Source organism: Pelophylax lessonae (assembly GCF_965119305.1).
Source record: "Pelophylax lessonae genome assembly, chromosome: 4".
Taxonomy (NCBI): Eukaryota; Metazoa; Chordata; class Amphibia; order Anura; family Ranidae; genus Pelophylax; species Pelophylax lessonae.
In genome coordinates this window covers 383,059,353-383,081,806 of record NC_138771.1, presented here as the reverse complement: position 1 = coordinate 383,081,806, position 22,454 = coordinate 383,059,353, and the positions used below count along the sequence as shown (strand labels likewise).

General features: G+C 46.9%; 1 protein-coding gene across 1 annotated transcript in view; it reads left to right on the top strand.

The window, feature by feature from the left end:
- Positions 1–22,454, top strand: part of NPM1 (nucleophosmin 1) — a 62,091-nt gene that overhangs the window by 15,624 nt on the left and 24,013 nt on the right. Inside the window, exons 3-6 of the mRNA XM_082257162.1 lie at positions 4,383–4,502; positions 4,623–4,716; positions 13,661–13,859; positions 15,326–15,368. Of these exons, the coding sequence (XP_082113288.1) occupies positions 4,383–4,502; positions 4,623–4,716; positions 13,661–13,859; positions 15,326–15,368 (456 nt within the window). The remainder of the gene's footprint in view (positions 1–4,382; positions 4,503–4,622; positions 4,717–13,660; positions 13,860–15,325; positions 15,369–22,454) is intronic.

The following is a 22,454-nucleotide window of genomic DNA, read 5'->3' as shown; positions in this document are numbered from 1 at the left end:
AAGCATGGGACTGTTCTTTAGGAAACCTAAAACCTGCTATGGCAATTACTGTGGTTGCCAGAAACATGGAGTATTGGCCAACACAGATAAAAGCGCACATTGAGGCTGGTACTGCCAAGGAGACCATATTCTCTGCTATGGGGAGTAGCATACATTGCGGATGCCTCCGCAGAGTCTGTACGCATGGCCAGGTCATCTGCCTTAACCAATTCGGCTAGGAAAGCCCTCTGGATAAAAACTTGGCAGGTTGACGGGGGATCCAAAGCTAAGCTGTGTGGGATCCCATTTACAGGGCACCACATATTTGGTCCAGGGTTAGAGACCATCCTAGACCAAACGGCAGATCAGAAGAAATCCTTTCCGGTAAAACGGGGAAAAAAGTGGGGTTCAATAAAAGATCATATCCCAAAAGAAATTTTTGGCTCCAAGAAAATCTGAAGGACAGAGGAAATCCTGGAGTCAAAAAGGGAAGGGCCCTGGGGGGCTATTTTTCGCCCTCCTGAACAGCCCAGGAAGTCACAATGATAGCCTCACCACAGTGGGAGGGAGACTGGGGGCTTTTCTCCCACGGTGGGAAGAGATCACCTCTGGCCATTTTATCCTGGAGATCGTAAGACGGGGCTATCATTTGGAGTTCTCAAGCCCTCCCCCTGCCAGGATGTTAATTAACCCATCTGCCAAGGTGCGAAAAGAAGGCCACGGCCATACACTCCTCCCTCAAAGACCTGAAGAAACAGAAGGTCATCAGGAGGGTATCACCAGGGGAAGTAGGAGAGGGGTTCTACTCCCACATTTTTGTGGTAGTAAAGCCCTCAGGCAATTACAGGTTGATCTTTAAACCTAAAGCCCCTGAATCGTTCAATCAGATACAGGAAATTCAGGATGGACTCTATTCGATAAGGGCTATCCATCCCCCAGATTGTTATATGGCCTCGATAGACCTCAGGGACGCCTACCTGCACATTTCCATTGCATCGAGAAGCCAGAAGTTCCTTAGGTTAGCCGTAAGAATAAGAGAGGACATACAGCATTGGTAATTTCAGGCCCTCCCATTTGGTCTATCCTCTTCCCCCTGAATATTTACCAAGGTCATGGCAGAGACCTTGGCATTCATGCGTCTACAGGGTTTGTCGGTCATCGCTTACCTAGACATCTGCTACTTTTTGCCCATTCCTGAGAACAATTGTCCAGGGACCTCCGAGATGCAACAGATTCTGGAAAGGCTGGGTTGGCTTCTAAATATAGAAAAATCCTCCCTAGTACCAACACAAAGGATATTGTTCCTAGGCTACGAGATGCTCCACTGTCCAGAAAGTCTTCTTACCTCTGGACAAGAAGCGGAAGATAGACAAGGCGGTAGGACAGTTACAATCCAACCAAGCAATCTCGGTCAGACAGTCCATGTCTATACTGGGGTTGCTAACAGCCGCCATCCCAGCAGTTCAGTCGGCAGGCCTTCATTTTCGTCCCTTACAACTGTTCATTCTGGAAGCATGGGACCGCAGCCAGGACTCCCTGGATACTCTTAATCCACATCCCAACCGGAGTAAAACGATCTCTGTGGTGGTGGAGAAATGCCTCAAACCTATCGCAGGGCCTATATTGGGTTCAGATAGCTTCCACTATTATCACCACGGATGCAAGTGGCACAGGCTGGGGGGGCCATCTGGGATCCAAACTAACGCAGGGGTCTTGGGGACTTGAAGAAGCGAAACAATCCTCCAACTGGAGGGAATTGAGGGCAGTAGAGCTGGCCCTCAGAGCTTTCCAGGAAGACTTGCAGGGACGCCGAATCCAGGTTTGGTCAGACAATGCCACAGTGGTGGCATATGTAAACCGACAGGGGGGAACCAGGAGCAATCTCCTATGGGGATTGGCAAAAAGGATTTTTCAATGGGCCGAAGTTCAAGTCCTCTTTCGGTGGTTCACCTCAAGGAAGAGTTAAACCAACCGGCTGATTTTCTCATCAGGAGAACGGTAAGGGAAGGCGACTGGACTCTGAACCAGGAGGTGTTCAATGGGATTACCCAGAGATGGGGAATGCCAAATATCGATCGGTTTGCCTCGCGGCAAAACAGTCGCCTCATAAAAAGCGAGGACCAATGCGCTACCTGAAGTTTTCAATTTCAAACGGACAAACTAAGAAAAATAAAGAAAAAGCTGCCAATCTAAATCGGTGTCCCCACCGTGAATTGTACTGTGTATGGTGAATATGATCGACGCTAATTCAAAGTGATAAAATTACATGTATGTATAAACCATTCTCATAATTCAAAAACAAGGTAACTGTGGATCACTGTGAAATAATGAAAACAAGGTATATATCTCCAAAAAACGTGAATTATATAGATATCTAAAAATCGTGGAAAAAATACCAAATCAATCAATAATTCAATCAATGGTGTAAATCATAGTGCTAAAATATAGTTGTATAATCAAAGAAAAAGTCCCAAAGTTGCACAGTCCTAAATCGTGTAACTGAGCCAATCTTGAAGAAATATTCAAATCAACCAATCGTGAAGTGTAACATAGCAGTCTGGATATCAATCCAATCTGAGACCTAAAAGGTGTGCAGTGGCCGCTTACCTTAAACACACTATATGCACATGTGTGTAATCCAAAAGTGCAGGTTCTGTACTCCCCAGCAGGCTTCAAACAACGATCCTCTCCAGCGGGAATAGAATCACTGATGTCCGCAACACGCTGATCTCCTGGTGCGATATGGATCTTCCGCTGTGCAATTCGATCACTCAAGAGGAGTCAATCCAGCAGTGTATGCTGGGAGTTGTAGTGGCTCATACAGGCAGATTGCTGGGGGTATTAGTCCCTCCGGACAATGCCTGGAGCCGGCTCCGTAGCACAGCGCTGTGTTTTTGTCCGCCGTCAAAACACGGCCGATTTTCGTGCAGTCAGTACAGATTTCGACTGGGAAAAATCTTATGAGCAAGTCTGGGCATGCTCAGAGAAGAAAGAACACAAAGAAAGCAAACCAACACATGACATCACTTCTGAAGCAGATTTTTGTTGGGGCGAGAATTTGTGTGCAGTCTAGGCACATTCCAACCAACAAAACATCACTCTGGACAAAAGACGGACGATCGGTTGGCCGATAATCGTTGCGTGTGTACGGGGCTTAAGTATGATATATTTGTCTCCCCAGTGGCCGGAGGTACTCTTGAAGAACTGAGGCATCCAGCTGGAAGGAGGCTTAAATCCATTTAATAGGGGCGGTGTTTCCTATGAAGGGAGGAGCCAGGTTCTCTCAGAAGTGCCTGTCCTGAAATACTACTGGAAAAGACGTTACCAGTAAGTAACTTTAATTTTTTTACCTTCACTTGTGCAAAGCCCACACTACCCTGGGACTTTGCTTTGCATTTATTAGCTGTGGTCCTGGCGATCAGGGTTGACCTGTCTGCCACGGAGTCCTTTAGGGAGTCTACCTGTCTGCCCTTCCGAGGGACTTTGGTAGGGTTTAGCTGTGTCCGCTGCAACCCTTTCCTGTTAGGCCGTACAGGTTACTGCGCTAGCCTATTCACTGAGGGGTCAGGTGCCTCCTTTCCCTGCGAGCGCACGCTCAACTAGAGCTGTCCTTGCCTTTTTGGGCTTTTCGTTGTCAGTTTTTTGTGGCTCCTGTGTGCGCACCAGCGGCATGGTCGTCTGTGCATGCTTTTCACAAACTTCTACGAATTTGATGTAATAGCAGCCAAAGGAAGCATCCGAGGATGCCAAGTTTTGTGCACGGTTCTTGCAGAGACTTATTATTCTGTCTCGTCTTGGGGTGCATGTTCTAGGGTTGGCTCCTGTTGCCCTGTTGGCTTAGTTTTTTTTTCTCTGGCCTCGATACGTTTCCTTTTCTTGGTTGCGTCTTCCACCCCTCACCTGCACTGCTTTGGGACGTCCCAATGGTGAAGAAATACTAAATGGGCTTAGACTGTCAGAGGACGTAAGAAAATATAATTTTGTAAAAACTTACCGTAAAATTTTGAGTCCTGACAGTCGCAGCCCCTGCCTCTCTATTTTTTGGGGTTGCTTATCTTCCTGTACTGCTTGCTACGAAACTGAAGAGCAGCACCTAGTGGCTGATGGGTAATGGCAGCACCTAGTTGCTGATGGGTAATGGCTGAGGAACAGCCCCCTAGAGGTGTGTTGTGTAAAAGCTTTTGTTAACCTTTCACTACATAGCCTGCTCCTGCAGAGGGAGCATTACCCAATGGTGAAGGAATACTGAACGGGCTGCGACTGTCGGAGGACTCGGAAAATAATTTTAAATTCTTACAAAAATTCTATTTCTTTTTTTCACTGGTAAGTGCTGCAGAGGCCTTAAATTTTGTCTATTGTGCAGCTTTCACAGTATAAATGACCTTCTTTCCCCCTCTTTCTAGGTTACTTTGGGTGTTGGTGCTAAAGATGAACTGCATATTGTTGAAGCTGAAGGATTGAATTATCAAGCAAAACCAATAAAAATTGTGCTTGCATCCTTGAAACCATCTGTACAGCCAACGGTATAGTATCTACACGGCTCTGTAGACACTTTCAAGAGTGTGAATGTTGGTGTATGTGGCTAAGGTTGCTGTCCTGTGTGTATTACAATTTGTAGAATGTATATTTTTGTTTACTTCTAGGTATCTCTTGGGGGCTTTGAAATTACACCTCCAGTGACTTTACGACTTAAGGCTGGTTCTGGCCCTGTGTACGTGAGTGGGCAGCATCTTATTGGTAGGTAATTGGTTGTACCCACCAGTCTTTAACTGTTCTAATTACAAAAATGTTAGTCAATTGTCATGCTAACTTCACAATCCAGTTTGCCGTATATGGCTTCTTTCACATTAACATATACATACTTTCTGTATGGAAAACAAATTCCTGCTGGCATAGCTAGCAGAAGATCCCATGTAAAACACATGCCTAAACTACTTGTGCTTGAGTACAACTAAGGGTCCTTTCACATGGGCGGACTGTATGTCCGTTTTTCCTCCCATCCGTTTGCGGATGAAAAACGGACATAATGTATGTCTATGGGATTGTGGACGTTAGTGGATGACCATCCTCTGACATCCGTTTTGCCTCCATTCTGTTCAGTTCCGTTTTTTGAGACTGAAGAGAACCCTATTTTTCTTCCATTAAAAAAAAAAGGGATGTCATATGCTAACTTCCGCAATGCCATAGATATACATTGTCAGTTTTTCCTCCGCAAACGGATGGATGAAAAATGGGCATATGGAACGGACCCTACTGAAGTGTCATCCGTGTCCGTTTAGAAAAGTCACTGAGCGGAACAAAAAACCATAGCTGACCGTGTGAAAGGACCCTTGGGAAGTAACCAGTTATAGCAGTGAGCCTGTTTTTTTTTTTTAACTTGCGCCTGATTTTTGATTGCACATGTGTGGGCTGGGTTAATTATAGTCCTGGGGTTAGCACTCAAGGCTCCCAGCTGGAGATGGCTCCAGCAGGCAGTCAGGAGGACTCCACCCCACACACGAGGTCTGTGTATGGGAGTCAGGAGGGCTCACACCTCATGGGGGTGGCAGTTTGAGCGTACGTCTGCAGGAGGTAGAGGTAGTCCGCAACAACATTGTGCGAAGCTGATCCTAAGTAAGATACAAGGGAGCTTGACTGAAGGGTACTTGTGTTGGTCTGAGGAGCAGACCTAAGGCATAGGCGTGAGGCCTGAAGCAGCAAGTGAATAACCCAGGAGGCTAAACTAACAAGTTACAGTAATTGTGGAACCCCCTCCGAGAAAAAATTGCTGCTGTTGTGTAAACTATTCTTTTAACCACTTGCCGTCCAGCCGCCGTAGTTATACTGCGGCAGGTTGGCTTTGTTGCGTGAAATTATGTACAAGTACGTTGCTTTATGCAGCAGTGTGGTCGCACACGCTGATTGGCTAGAAGGAAAGCCAATCAGCGGGTCCGGTGGCCGTAATGTCTGCCGGGCACCCACAATCGCTCACCATCGAGACAGAACGGCTGTCTGCCGATGTAAACACGGCAGACCGCTGTCTGTCAGTGATGAACACATGGATCCTGTGTTCCTATTTAGGAACACAGGTCTGTGTTCATCCAGTGAGCCCATCCCCCACACAGCATCCCAATGGCACACATTTGAACGTGTTAACCCCTTCCCTGTCAGTGTCATTAGTACAGTAACACTAGTAAAGTCACTGGTCCCCCTCAAATGTCAGGTGTCTGATCTGTCCTCCACAATGTCGCAGTCCCACTAAAAATCACTGATTGTTGCCATTACTAGTAAAAATAAATAAAAATTGCATAAATCTTCCCTCTAATTTGTAGACACGATAATGTTAGCGCCAACTAATGTACTTTTTGGGATTTGTTTAAACAAATATGTAGCATATTGGTCTAAAATGCGAAAATTTGATTTTTTTTATTGAGAATTGTTTTTATAGCAGAATTTTTTTTTTTTTCTTTTTATAGCCCCAAAAAAAAAATCGCAGGGGTAATCAAATGCCACCAAAAGCTATTTGTGGGGAAAAAAGGACATTCATTTTATTTGGGTACAGCATTGCATGACTGCGCAATTGTCAGTTAAAGTAACACAGTGCCGTATCGCAAAAAAATGGCCTGGTCATTAAGGTCCTCAAGTGGTTAGGTGGGCTGCCATGCCCTTAAATGCAGTCTGGGACTGCGACATTGCAGCGGACAGATCGGACCCTTGACTGACATTTTCGACACTTTTGGTTGCCAGTGACATTTCTACAGTATTCAGTGCTATACATATGCACTGTTGCTGTAAATGACACTGACAGGGAAGGGGTTAACTTTATTGGAGAAGGAGGGGTTAAGTGTGTCCCTAGGGGCGTGCTTCTAACTGAAGGGATGTGGTTGGTTGTGTAACAGATATATGATCCTGCATAGCAGGACCGTATGATCTGTTCTTACACAGGGGAGAATGACAGGCGGCTTTGTTTACATTAGCCGCCTGCATTTCTCCCTTCACAGCGGACAATCGTGAGTGACCGACGGACATTGGGTCTGCCGGTCACACGCGGGGGCAGGGGGGCGGTGAACGAGCAGGGTCGGGAGCGCGCCTCCGGCGGCGAGTGCTCGCCCCCTAGAGCCTCACAGGCTAGCGACTTAGTACTAGGTTGCTTTGCCTGTGAGGGGCTGACTGCTGCAGTAAATATACTGTGGGCGGTCGGCAAGCGGTTAAGGTCTCCCAGTCTGGCCAGCAAGCATGTGCAGGTTAGAGCGCTCCAGTAAGGAGGTGTGGGTGCGGTTGTTGCTGACCGGCCTGTCTGGATCCCACGCAGGGGTCTTTGAGCAAGTTTCCGGCCCCCTCGGGGTTAGTGACTAGGTCAAGGATGTCTTTTGGGCTCCCTGCGGTGGTTACAGGCTTGGGGAGCGCAGTTGTTTGTTCATCCGTGGATCTGCGCATCACGTGGCTGGATCGGGTCGAAATTTTAGTCCACTGCTTTGCGGCCTACTCACGGCTGTCCAGGTACCGGATAGTGCCTGACCGAGATAATCTCTAAGTGCCTGACCAGTGGATGCCGACCGCCTCACATGGACAGATTGGGCCAAAAATTAAGGCCTCAGCTTGCGCGCCTACTCCTGGCTGACGGAGCTTACTGAGTGACTGACCGTCCCAGCTGCTGATCAAGCTGATGAACTCGCGACTGCATCATTCTCCAAATTTAGGGTGCAGCTTTGCGGCCTACCTGTGGCTGGCTGTTTAAGCGGTTGACCAGTCTGTGGATGGGTGTCTGCCCCCTCGGTGGGGTGGACATATGGACTGCCTGGCGCCCCCTTAAACCGGGGGGGCGCCGTGGGGTATTGTGTGGGTTCTCTGCCTTCGCGTCTGCTTCACGGTGGCCCCTTCTTCCCCTTTATAGGGGACTGTCTTTTATCTTAGGTCTAATAGGGATCCTTTTGTGGAACTTTAGACGGTGTCTCCTTGCGGCACTGGCCGGCGACCTCCCCTGCTGCTTATATTCTCAGGGTGAGCTTGGCATATAGCGACTACTGGGTCTGCGTCCATGCCCTTCGTGGACCTCTGCGGTGAGGATGTCTACTTTTTTACTGCGCATGCATGGGAGCTGGTGGATGCACTGATTGTATCGTTGCAGAAAATTTCAACATGGGAGGTGTTGGGGCCTGCTGATCCCCTAAAAGTGGCAAAGGTACTCCCTTTTCCTGCCTACTGTGATAAAGTTGTTGCGCGTCAGTGGCGTTCTAAACGCAATAATGGTATCCACGCATGGTGTGGCTTAAAAGCTGGTCTGCGGACCAGGCTTCTAAAAGGGCTCTCAGATCTCCCCTTTACGGGGGACTGCTTATTTGTGTCTTGGATGAACTGCTCCAAGGTCTCACAGGTAGGTTGAGTAAGCTTCTTTATCCGCTAAGGGAAAGTCACTGTGTAATAGACGAGGCCCTTATTTTTCAGCACACAAACTGCCACTTCGTGCCTCTGCACACACGAGAAGGGACCTTGCCCACTCGAGGGGTTCCAAGAAGATGTAGTCGGGATAAGCCGAGAACAGGCCCCTCCAGATCTGTGGACAAATCTCCATCTGCAGGAAGGCACCCCCCCCAAACTTATCTGGGGGGGGGGTTGCGTCTTTGTTTTCGGTCTGGAACCAGGGACCTCGACTCAGGACAAATAGGCAAACGATCGGGTTACAAGAGCGAATTCAGGTCCTGACTGTTAGACAGATTCTCCCCCATCCAATCTACGCCTTTTTTTAGATCGGTTAAGGCAGTGGTCCTTATCTCCGATCCTTGGTGCCCATTAACAGGCCAGGTTTGGAAGATAACTGAGAGCGGGCGGAGGCGGGGCAGAACACGCAGTACAGCTCATCTCCTGTGTAATAATGCGAGATTTCATGCCCTGAGATGCATCCCAGCACACACTGCGAATTGCCGAATGACGTAATCGCCGACCGGACCCGGAAGTGAGAAGAGGATAAATAAAGCAGAAAATAAGGTATTTACTAGCAAAAAAAAACTTCCATTGGTAAGTCGTTTTAAAGGGGATTACATACATCTATGTAATCCAATTTATTAAAAATGGGTGGAACTCCACTTTACATCACAGGTGATCTCATTTGCTGCTCTGTGATTACAGTATTCTAGTCTGCATCTCCCCAAGGTCATTTAAAATCTGGCCTGTTAGTGGGCCCTGAGGATCGGAGTTGAGGATCACTGGGTTAAGGGAGCTACGAGAGGCTGTACAATATCTGATGTTGCAAAGGGTGGTTGTGCCGGTTGCCTCTCAGGAACGCTTTCAAGGGTTCTATTCAAACCGGTTTACTGTTCCCAGGAAAAAAGGGAAAGTGCGTCCAATTCTGGACCTTAAGGCTCTGAATCGCTTTGTCTGGGTACAAGGCTTTGAATGGAGTCCATTTGCACGGGAGTGGCGTTCCTACTCCAAGGGGATTTTTTGGCTTCTATCGATATCGAGGATGCATATCTGCATCCCTATTTGGACACCAGTGTCTTCTTCGCTTCGCTGTAGGGAGGAGCATTATCAATTTGTGGTGTTACCGTTTGGTCTCGCCTCTGCCCCCATTGTCTTCCAACATGTTGGCTCCGGTATTGACATTACTGTGACAGCGGGGGATTGCAGTACTAGGGTACCTGGATGATCTCTTAAGAACAGACTCGCACTCAATTCTGGTGGGCGATCTGTCGATCACTGTACGGACTCTGCAAGAGTTTGTTTGGGCCATCAATTTCAGAAAATCTGCTCTGGTCCCAGCCTCCAAAATGGTTTATCTGGCACTTACTCTGGACTCAGCCTCTGCAAGGGGGTTTCTTCCCCCAGAAAATCTGCAGAAGTTGCAGAGGGCGACTGGACTGCGGTTATCCAGCACTGTCATTGTGGATTTACATGCGAGCGCTAGACCTGATGGTGTCTACCTTCGGGGCGGTTCCATTTGCTCAGTTGCACAGTCAAAAAGGCAAGAAGTGATCGTCTGTGATGGCTTAATTTCTTGGCCCGGTGTCAGGGCAAGTCCTTCCTTCTATTGTATTGAACCATGGTAGCCACGGATGCCAGCCTGTCCGGCTGGGGGGGGGGGGGGAGTACTTGGAAAGCTCTTTCAAGGGGACCTGGACTCTAAGGCTGGCCATACACTATACAATTTTCTTATTCAATTTCCTTTAGATTTACCTTAAACTATGTAGTGCAAGGGCCTGCCTGATTGCATACAATTTGAAAGTGTTTAGGTTTGTCCTCATATTATATGGTTTTGGTAAATCTAAAGGAAAGTTGAACAAGAAAATAGTATAGTGTATGGCCAGCCTAAGAGTCCAGACTTCTGATCAATATTCTGGAACATGAAGCGATAAAGCTTTGCTTGAGTCACTGGACAAATCGTCTGCAGGGTTGTCCAGTTCTGGTTCAATCAGACAATGCCAGAGCCGTGGTTTACGCCAATCGTCAAGGGGCACCAAGAGTGTCCTTGCGGCCCGGGAGGTGGCCGAGATCTTAATATGGGCAGAAATTTTTGTTCCAGCCCTCTACGCCGTGCATATATCGGGAGTGGAGAACTGGCAGGCGGATTAAGGAGTCGTTAAGTGTTGGATCAAGAGGAATGGTCCCTGCACCCGGAGGTGTTTCACCTGTTGTGTCCAGTGGGGGACACCCGATGTAGTCAATATTAGTTTCTCCGCTCAATAAGAAGTTGGAGGTTTGTAACCAGGTCTCGGGATCCTCTGGCCGACACCACAGACGCAATGGTGGCTCCTTGGGGTCATTATCGGCTGATCTGTGTTTCCTCAGCTGCTGCCGAGGCTTCTGCGCAGAATAGAGGTGGAAGTGATTACGGTCATTCTGGTAGCCCCAGACTGGCCTTGGCTGTCTTGGTACGCAGATCTGGTAATGTTGGTTGCCGATGCTTCTTCGAGACTTCCTCTCAGGGAAGATCTGTTGTCTCAAGGGCCAATCTTCCATCTTGCTTTATGGTCGCTGGCTTTAACTATGTGGCTGTTAAGAGCCAGGTGTTGAAGGATAGAGGTCTTTCTGTCTCAGTGATTCCTACAGTGTTGAAAGGCTAGGAAATCTACCTCCAGGAAGATTTATCATCGTACGTGGAAATCGTACATCTCATGTGAATCGATTAAGGTGCATCCACACTCCCTTTCAGTGGCTAGTATATTGACTTTCCTCAAGAGGTTGCGCAGCGGTTGGTCTTGGGTACTATTAAAGGCCAAGTGTCGGCTTTGGCAGTGTTTTTTCAATGCCTTTTAGCTATGCATTCTTTGATTCGCACTTTTATCCAGGGAGTTTGTGGCTCCTCCGATACGGTCCTCGTTACCTCCGTGGGATCTTAACCTGGTACTGTCTGTCCTTCAAAAACCTCCCTTTGAAAACTTGGGGAGATTCCTCTGCTTACTGTCACAGAAGGTAGCCTTTTTGGTGGTGGTTACCTCTGCCTGCAGAGTGTCTGAATTAGCGGCGCTGTCCTGCCTTTCTTTTTCCCTGGTGGTCCACAGATTAAGTGGTACATCGACCTAATCAGTCTTTCGTCCTAAGGTGGTTTCTGATTTCCATTGCATGAAGACATTGTTGCCTTCACTCTGTTCTAACCCCAAGCATCCCAAGGAAATGTTCTTGCCTTCTTTGGCTTGGGGTTTGCCTGGTGGTTACGGAGTCTTTCATAAAATCAGACTTTGTCCTTGCGAAAGGACCTCAGAAGGGATTGGCTGCGTCTGCTGCAACCATATCCAAATGGATCAGGCAGATGGTGGTACAGGCTTAATCACTGAAGGCTCAGGTTCCACCTTTCCCTGTAAAGCGCATTCTACTAGGGCGCTGAGTGTTTCTTGGGCTTTTTGCCATCAGGCATCAGTAATGCAAGGCGGCAAATTTGTCTGTGGTTACGTTCACAGAATGCTACAAAGTAGATGTTGGCATCCTCGCAAGGTTTTGCAGGCTGCTGTTTAAAAGCAGTTCTTTTTGAGGGTGTATGTTTTTAGGTGAGCTCCATGTTACCTGGTTGGCCAAGTTAAGCCTTTAGTGAACTAGGTTCTTTCTGCATTTTCCCACCCCTCATGCAAATACTGCTTTTGGACGTCCCAATGGTTAGGAAGAATATGGAGCTGCGTCTGTCAATGAACGATCGATGACTGGATTTTTGACTTGCCGTAAAATCCTTTTTCTCTGAAGTTCATTGTCAGACACGGCACCCGCCCTCTATTTGTGTGGGTTGGCGTTTTTTTTTACTTCTGACACTGCTTGCAACAAAACTGAATCCTATAGCAGAGTGGGTGAATGCCTTCCGGGACTGCCCCATAGGCATGGTAAAGTTTTTTTTTTTTTTTTTTTTTTCCTCCCTAGTGTCCTACTCCTGTAGGGGGCAGCATAACCCAATGGTTAAGACTATGAGCTGCGTCTGTCAATGAACTTCAGAGAAAAGGTTTTTATGGTAAGTCAAAAATCCAGTTTTGTCTTACCGTAAAGTCCTTTTCTCTAATGTTCATTGATGGACTTGGCACCCACCCCTCTTGAGTTGGTTTATATTTCTTCTGATACTGCTTGCAACGAAACTGAGTGCCTATAGCAGGAAGTGAGTATATCCCCTGGGACTGCCCCATAGGCGTGGTGAAGCTTTTTCCTGCCTAGTGTCCTTCTCCTGTAGGAGGCAGCATAACCCAATGGTCGAAGATTTTGGCGATGTGTCTGTCGAACATCAGAACATCACCTTCTCCCAAAAATCCAATTTTCTGTGTACTGTGGGATAACAGATTTAGTAAATGCAGAGTCCTGGGTTTGGTTAACACTACTACTTGACCTCCAGCACATTTATCCCCCTTCATGACCAGACCATTTTTGCGAAACGGCACTTCATTACTTTAACTGACAATTGCGTGTTTTTTTTTTTGCGGCACTGTACCCAAAATCCCCCCCAAATAGAGCTTTCTTTTGATGGTATTTGATCACCAGAGCATTTCTTTTTTTTGGCGCTATAAGCAAGACTGACCATTTTGAGAATTTTCTGCTATAAAACATCCAAAAAATGTAAAATCATGTCTTCATTATTTTAGACCAATGTTTTCTGCCACTTTTTTTTACCCGTAAAAAAATATACCAGCAAGCGTATATTGATTGGTTTGCGCAACAGTGTCTAATAACTGAGATATATGCTGGAATTATTTTTCTTTACTAGTAATGGCGGCGGCGATCAGCGACCTTGTAGTGGGACTGTGATATTGCAACAGACATTCGGACGCTGACACCTTTTTAGAACCAGTGACACGAATATAGTGATCAGTGCTAAAAATATATACTGCTACTGTACTCACACTGGCTGGGAAGGGGTTAAACATAATTGGTTAAATATGTACCTAACCAGTGTTTGTGTACTTTGTTGTGCTGTTACTAGGGAAAGTAATTGTATTCCCTGCTTTGCAGAGAGAATGTATTACTTCCCTGCTGACAGGACAGGGCTCTGTCTTGTTTAAACCATTGGCTGGCACCCGGTGATCAACATCTTCTGTTTAATCGTAGCACGGCCACATTGCCAGTGGCATGCTCGCCCTCTACCCGAATGTGTCAGATCACGTACTAGGTGCATATGGTGCAGCCGAGCTGCATTGCTACTGTATGTTATACGGTTGGCAAGTGGTTAAAGGGTAAAATGGATGGTGTGGTAGTGTTTGCATTTATTTAAAATATTTAAATTCTGTTCCGTTGACAGCCTTGGAAGATGCATTGGGGTCATCAGATGAGGAGGACGAGGACGAGGAGGAGGAGGAAGAAAATGCTGGCATAGTAAAAAATGCAAAAAGGGCTGCAGCAGCTTCTACATCAAAGGTTCCACAGAAAAAAGCAAAAATAGAAGCTGATGAAGATGAAGATGATTTTGATGATGATGATGATGATGATGATGAAGATGAGTGAGTAATTTTGGCACTTTTCTCTTTACGATCATGGGGTGTTCACATTTGACTAAAAGTCAAAGTATTAAACTATTGGAAAAGACAGGAGCTAATGGGAATCCAGGTTTTTCCCCAATGGGCAAACTGTAAGCAGTGTGCAGACTGTGGGGTACTAAGCCAACATCAATGTGAAAATGGTGGAACTGTACTAAGGAGTAACAAGTGAGGATCAAATGCCATTTGGAACTTGTTTCATGGATTCAGGATGTAACCGTACGAAGCCAGGGGTACTTAACCTTTTAAAGAGCAAGAGCCAATTAAGTGACTTGGGTCATAATGAACTACGGGGTTTTACAGGCTCCTGTGGGGAAAATCCACTTTTTGCTTGCAAAAATGTATGCATTTTCCCCTTAAGCTGAACTTGGCATTTGACCAGAGTCCCCAAGGTGCTGTTCACCTGAAATCCCCTTGAGTCTGGGGGGGGGGGGGGGGGGAGAATGTATAGTGTGTGTGTGTAGACCCCTCTATATCACTGCCTGCACAGTTCACCTGTTCATGAATACTCATGGATCTCTGTAGTCTCCTGTTATATCTGCCCTCATCCAGCCTCTTACAGCTCTGCAGATGTCCTTGGCTCTGACTGGTGTGTGTGTGGGGGGACGCAGATATCTGTAGTCTCCTCCTGTTATATCCATTCTCATCCAGCCTCTTACAGCTCTGCAGATGTTCTTGGCTCTGACTCCTCCCCCCTTGCTTTAAATCTAACGAGAGCTGTGCATGATGGTAGTCTAGGCTCATTACCAGCTGAGAGGAAGTTGGCTGCTATAAGGTATTTACTGGCAGGAAAAATATTTTACTATCCAAAGTTAAAACCACAATGGCAGAGTATTTAATAGATGGAAAGTTGAAAAATGACTGAAGGTCCGCTTTAAGACACTAGGTTTTTCAGCTGTGCTTGTTCAAGGTTTTTTTTTTTTTTTTTTACTTCAGGCAAAAGCTGCTGCAATTTGGGCTGGATATCTGAAATCCTGAATTTCTATAATCGCCTAATGCACATGTTCCCAGTTGCCTGAAATATTGATCTCATTGTAGCAGCCCTGTAGTAGCATGATGTTTCTTCTATTGCATAGGGTTCTACATGTTGCAAGACCAGATATTGAATCTTAACTGCATTCAAAATAACATTTTTCCCAAACTAATCTTTAAAAGTGCTGAAGTATGAGTGGAGGGAGATCTACTTGTGGACACAGCAAAAAGTGGGTTAACTTCCCCACTATACTAAACATTTTGAATGCAGATGGAATTTAGTTGAAGAATGGTGCTCACATAAACTGCACGGCAACACAAGTACTGACCTAGGAGCAGTATTCTTTAGGCCAGCACAAAATCCTGAACTAAGCTTTGGTGCTTGAAATTTTGGATACAAAGATAAATGTTTATGTTCGCTTTGTTAATAAATGGCACCTGTGCTGTTTTATTTGAAGGGATGAAGAGGACGATGACGATGAAGAAACACCTGTAAAAAAGGTATCCATTTACTGACTTTCAGTAGTCCTGGTACAATATGGAAAGCTTGAAATTTTGAATTTGCTCATTCAGGTGAAAATGTATGTCTCTGGATTACGGATTATACATCGATTTCCCAGCCACCCTTACCTTGGCTTACACAACATACCTAGTGCTTCTGGGTGTGACCACTTATGTGGTAGTGTCTAGGTCCTTGGGCCATTCTCTAGCACCATCACATGACTGAGACAGGAGCAGCGGGGGGGGAAATGGTGGGGGAGAAGGGGCTTGTGTCACACTCACTACACACTATAGGTGAATCGGCAAAGTCTTTCCTTCCTTGTAGCCCAGAAGATCTTGTGACTGACCTGGGTTTAGCTTAAGATGGTGTGGGTTGATATGAAGGTTTGAAGAACTTATAGCCTGCAAAGACAGGTTTCTCACCTGTAGATAATTAACTTTTACTACATATTTTTCTCAGTCGTCTTCCAGGACAGCCCATGAGACGTTAGGCTCCTCCCCCAGGGACAGGAAACACATTCCAAAATTAAAATAAAAGGCGGTCCCTTAGTCCTCACCTTCAGTATTTTTGTTTCCTCCGGACAGGGGGTAACATGTTCCTGGAACTGAAGCTCCCGGTCTCCTGGACTGTCCATGGAAAGACTTGGAAAGATGCATCTCCTCGGCCCATAGCGGTACCCCTTAGTGCCGCAATAGGGGCTGACCGCTGTCTCCTGTTCTCCTAGCCTCTCGGCAGGACTACGGATGCTGTCTGGTGGAGCGTTGGGGAGTTCACTCCGTTGGTCGGCCGGTTCCTTGGAGCAGCAGTGCTGTGTACCCGTGAACCGCTAACTTCGGAAGAAATTTTGAAGTTGGCGCCAAAGACGGAGGGGGCGGAACTCAGCGTATCCACTCTGGCCTCACGGGAAGTGACAGTGTCACTTCCGGCGCAGTGACGGCATCCGCGGGCGCCGGAAACCCTCGTTCCAGTTTCCGAAGGCGCGAACAGAGTTCAAATGGGCGACCGATGTTAGGGGAAACAGCAGTTGCTGGGACCACCATACAGAGCGATGGACACCACGGCAGCAACCGCACAGGCGGCGGAAGTCGGCTCTGGCATCGGCACCTCTCAGGTAAGCAAGGGGGAACGACACCCTATTTGCAGGTACCTGTTAGGAACTCCGTTCCCCTTCCCCCCTCTCTTTTCTATCGTTAGGGGCAGGGGTTAAGCAGCACCGCTCCCTCTTTTCTATCCACAAGGTGGAGGGGGAAAAATGGGAGGTGGGAGGACGACAAGTATCTCTAATTAAATTCCCTTGTCTTTTATCTTCCAGGCCAAGGCTCAGGACAATAACCCACCTCAGCCCCCCAAAAAGAAATGTGCTGTATGCGGAGAAAAATTGAGTTCCTCTTGGAACAAAGCAGTGTGCCGGGCATGCATAGCTAAACTGGTCAGAGACGATTCTGCAGTCTCTACCCAGAAAATGCTGTCCTCAGTGAGAGATGAGCTAAAAAGTACATTTAGTTCATTCAGGACTCTCATTGAAAAGATGCAGGCACCAGCCCAGCCTTCCACCCTAGCTCAGGCTCCACCATCCCTAATTGACCCATTGGTTTTGGAGGAGGAAGTTTCTTCTTCCCACTCTTCTGCAGAGGGATCAGGATCAGGAGAGGAACCAAAAAGCAATGTTTCCCATGATAGCTCCAACTTTAAACTGAGCCTGGAGGATGTAGATGATCTACTCAAAGCGGTTTATACCACTCTAGAGATTGAGGAGGAAGAAGTGCATCTCTCTAAGCATGACTTAATGTACGCTAGTCATAAAAAGCATGCTAGAGTGTTCCCTGTGCATAGCTCACTATTGGATGTGATTAAACAGGAATGGAATTCTCCCGATAAAAAGCCTTTTTTTCCAAGAAACTTAAAAAGAAGGTATCCATTTGACGAAAGTGTGGAACAGCCCTGGAACAAAATCCCTAAGCTGGATGCCTCTCTTGCCAGAATCTCCAAAGGAACTGACTTGGCATTTGAGGATTCAGGAGCACTAAAAGACCCTATGGATAAGAGAACAGATACCTCTTTACGTAGGGTCTGGGAAGCCTCCATTATGAGCTTAAAGCCAGCCCTGGCATCCACCTGCATAGCCAGACACCTGGAGCTGTGGCTATCTCAAATCCAAACACACTTGACTGCAGGAACATCGAGGGAACAGATTAATAAATCATTTCCACTCTTATTCCAGGCAATAGGATTCCTGGCGGATTCTTCAGCTGAAGCTGTAAGAATGGCAGCAAGGACCTCAGCTTTAGCTAATACGGCCAGAAGAAGCCTATGGCTCAAGACATGGTCGGGAGATGTTACTTCTAAATCTCGCCTTTGTGGTCTTCCCTTCACAGGCGACCACCTTTTTGGCCCAGGCCTAACAGAAGCCCTGGAGCGTACAGCGGATAAAAAGAAGGGATTCCCAGATAAGAAAAAATTCCCCTATGCTCAGAGGAATTTTCGTGGCAGGGGCAAACAGCAGAAGTCTTTTGAAACTCAGCAAAATTTCAAAAAACATTGGACGGGGCATAAAGGAAAGGGGAGGGGTAACATCCTGTTTAACCCTCCTAAACGCCCCAACCAGCCCCAATGACTCCCTTCTCAGAGTGGGAGGAAGATTAGGGGCCTTCCTCCCACTGTGAAAGAAGATTACTTCCAGCCCTTTTATTCTGGACCTAGTAGGCCAAGGACACAGGCTGGAGTTCTGTCTTCAACCTCCAGAAAGGATCCTGATCACAAATCTTCCCAGGGATCCAGTCAAGGCCTCCGCCTTGAGTCTTCAGTTAGGGGACCTATTAGATCAAAAAGTAATTATCCCAGTCCCCAGAGAAGAACAAGGAACAGGGTTTTATTCTCACATCTTTGTGATTCAAAAACCCTCAGGAAGTCATCGACTGATCCTGAACTTACGCAATCTGAACCTTTCAATAGCTAAGGCTAAAAGCTATCATGATCACCCCCTACCTGGACGACATCTTGGTAGTGGCAGAATCATACCAGAAACTGGAAGCCGACCTCCTCATAGTTCAGGAATTCTTAACTTCCCTAGGCTGGATAATCAACAGACAAAAGTCTTGCCTGGTACCCTCACAAAGAGTGACCTACCTGGGTTACGAAATCTCCTCACGGGATCAGATGATCTTCCTCCCTCAGTGCAAGATGGAGAAAATGAACCTGATGGTTGCCTCTTTACAGACCAACTTATGGGTCTCTCTGAGGGATGTCACAAGAGTGATAGGCTTGATGACCTCCTGTTTCCCAGCAGTCCCCTGGGCAAGGTTCCAACAACGTCCACTCCAAAAATTCTTTCTACAGAATTGGGATGGGCAGTCAAGTTCCTTGGAACAAAAAGTAAGGATTCCCACCAAGATAAAAAGGACTCTTTGGTGGTGGAGATCCTCTCTTCACCTATCAAGAGGGCTAAACTGGACCATCCAGGTATCACAGAGGATTACCACGGATGCAAGCGCTTCCGGATGGGGAGCATATCTGCAGGACAGATGGGCGCAGGGTACATGGTCCCCAGCACAAAGGAAGTCTTCATCAAACCAAAAAGAACTTATGGCGGTCCAAAAGGCCTTGGAGTTTTTTCAGGTAGAGGTAGAAGGGAGCCATCTACAGATCAGGTCAGACAATATAGCAACGGTAGCGTACCTGAACAAGCAGGGAGGTACTCGAAGTCTGGGCCTACAAACCATTGCACAGAAAATCTTTGTCTGGGCCGAGCGGAACCTAACATCCATTTCGGCCATTCACCTAAAAGGGACGCAGAATTATCTGGCAGACCATCTCAGCCGCCACCAGATGAACCAGGACAATTGGTCCCTCAACCCAGAGGTGTTTCTCAAAATCACAACCTCATGGGGCCTACCGGTAGTGGATCTATTTGCCTCCCAGGCAAACAGGAAAACAGAAAAATTCTTTTCCATAACTCAAGGGGATCAGGCGTTAGGCATAGACGCTTTCGCCCACCCCTGGAAAGTCAGACTGTTACGCATTTCCTCCGATCAGATTGATCCCACAGGTTCTTCAGAAATTCATCCTAGAAGACACAGAGATGATACTGATAACCCCATACTGGCCCAAAAGGCCATGGTTTGCACGCCTTCAGGCGTTGGCAGCGCAACCTCCAATGACCTTACCTTGGAGACCAGATCTCTTAACACAAGGTCCGGTGGTCCATCCATTTCTCAGGACCCTAAACCTGACGGCCTGGTATCTGAGGAACAAATACTAGGCTCTCAGGGGTTCTCAGACAGAGTCATCAAAACATTGACCAGCTGTCGAAAGCCGGTCACTAGAAAAATGTATGCTAAAATCTGGAAGAAATTTCATTTTTGGATGTTGGAGAATCAGAGACATTCCCCAGATATACCAACTATCTTGGATTTTTTTCAGGAAGGCATAGACAAAGGTCTCTCCTTAGGGACTTTAAAGGTACAGGCTGCCGCCCTTAGTGTCTTTCTTCAGTTTTCCCTTAGAGAAGACCCAAATGTGAATGCCTTTTTCAGAGCAATTGCCCGGACAAAGCCAACCGTGCTTAAAACGTGTCCAGCTTGGAATCTATCCCTGGTACTCCAGGCCTTGGTTACCAGTCCGTTTGAACCCTTGGTAGACCTATCAGTAAAAATGCTCACCCTAAAAACCTTATTTTTAGTAGCTATAACTTCAGCTAGAAGAGTTAGCGAATTACAGGCTCTCTCAATCAGAGAACCTTTTCTTATGATTTTTGATGACAGGATTGTGCTAAAAACAGATCCAGGATTTTTGCCAAAAAGGGTCTCTTCTTTTCATAGGACTCAGGACATAGTCCTTCCTTCCTTTTGCAATTTCCCAAACAATAAAGAGAAAGAATTTAGCTGTTTGGATGTCAGAAGATCCCTCTTGAGATACCTGGAGGTGACTAAAACCTTCAGGAAGACTGATACTTTGTTTTTACAATTTTCCGGCTCCCATAAAGGGGAAAAAGCTTCTAAGGCAACCTTAGCTAGATGGATCAAACAGGCTATCACAGAAGCCTATATAGTGAAAAAGGTGGCTCCACCTTTCATTACTGCACACTCTACTAGAGCATTGTCCACGTCTTGGGCTGAAAGGGCCGGTGCCTCACCAGACCAAATCTGTAAGGCAGCTACCTGGTCTAACTTTTCGACCTTTGTTAGACATTATCGCCTGGACCTCCTCTCTTCTCAGGAACAGGCGTTTGGTCGAAAGGTGCTCCAGGCAGTTGTCCCTCCCTAGACTGGTAAGTGCTTGCTCATCGTCTCATGGGCTGTCCTGGAAGACGACTTTGAGAAAAGCTGGGTTATACTTACTGATAACTCCTTTTCTAATAGTCTTCCAGGACAGCCGGATTCCCACCCGAACTATCTGGTATTATGTATAATGTATGATATGTGTCTATATATCTATGTATATGTTTTACAGGGTGTCCTGTGGTTCTCATGAAATACTGAAGGTGAGGACTAAGGGACCGCCTTTTATTTTAATTTTGGAATGTGTTTCCTGTCCCTGGGGGAGGAGCCTAACGTCTCATGGGCTGTCCTGGAAGACTATTAGAAAAGGAGTTATCAGTAAGTATAACCCAGCTTTTCTTGAGATATACTGCCCAGGGCTCGACAAATCCCAGGCACCACGGTGACTAGAAATTGCGTCCTGGTGCCTGGGCTCTGTCAGTGACAGGTGCCTCAGCTGCTATTACGGGTATCTTGACTGGAAAGGTGGAGACGGGCCGTACCTCGTAGGCCCTCCAGACACATTTGCAACGCGATTGGTGACAGTAGCTGGGATGAAGATGATCTGAGGATGAAGCAGACATTGGAATTAAGGAAAAGTGAGTGGCCAGCAGAGTGCAGTTCAGCTTGGGACCCCAGACAGCCCCTTGTCCCTGCTGCTGCTCTTCCCAGGGGAATTGCTGGAGCAGGCCCGTCTGAGTGAGGTGGGGGCTCTGAGGTCAATTGCTTTTCAACACCAGAGCCCCCTGCTCCACTTGCTGGAGGAGAGGCTGAACTGGGGAGAGAGGCCCTTAACCTGTCATCCCTACCTGCTGGCATGTCGTGCTTGGGCACATACTGCACAGCCGGTCTGTTCACATGGCACAAACTTCACAACTCCCACTACTGGAAGCCTGCTGTACGAAAACATGGAGGCTGCTATTACTGCTTCTGTTCCTCAGGAGCTAGACTAACATCACTGTGTGCAGGGCACAGGAAGCCTAGCAAGTAGCATTTTTCAAAAGGAGCTCCGCAATGGAAGCCTCCCTACATGAGGGAGTACATGCATGCTTGATGATTTATCCCCAGATTTCAGGTGATGAGGTCCGCATCATGGCACCAGGGTAGATGGTGCACAGCATTTGAATCTGAAAGCTTCAGAGATCATCAGCAGCTGGAGTTCCACAGTAACATCTCAGCTGGATTCAGACGTTGCAGGTGTACAGTGCACCATATCTACCCCATTGTCATGGCATTGAGCGGGGCACCATTGAAACAGGATAGAATGTATTCATGGTGTTTGAATCGGAGCGCAATGGCAAAGCTAAGTACCCTGTCCTGCATCAGGAAAGATGCACATCAGGGCTATATAAGGAGTATTGTTATAAATAAAGCTTTGCTGAAAAAAGGCCCCTAACGTTTTCAGCTGGCTCCTAGTTTCAAAGCAAATTGGTCAAGCCCTGTACTTTGGACACGCCACAGTTGTGGGCCAGCCCACAATATAAACCACCTTTATCTGTTCCGTGCTAGACTGATGAGCAGCTTTTACTTTCCCTGCTGGGAAGTCAAGCCTTTTTGATAGTTTCCATCCTGTTCGGCCTTTCCTAACCCTAATTAGGAATTTCTTCCCAAACCCCACTGGACTGGTTTATGGGGTAGTCTAGAATGACCATGGAGGCTGGGCTATAGCTGGTAGTGCCAACCGAGTAGCAAAAATCCAATAAGGCGATTGTCCAGAATTTGCTGAGTAGACCGACTACTGTACAACCCTGCTGCAAAAACATGTATTAAAATTTGGCTGTCCCTGCAGGACTGGATGACTTTCGATCCATGTATGGCCTACTTAAGATT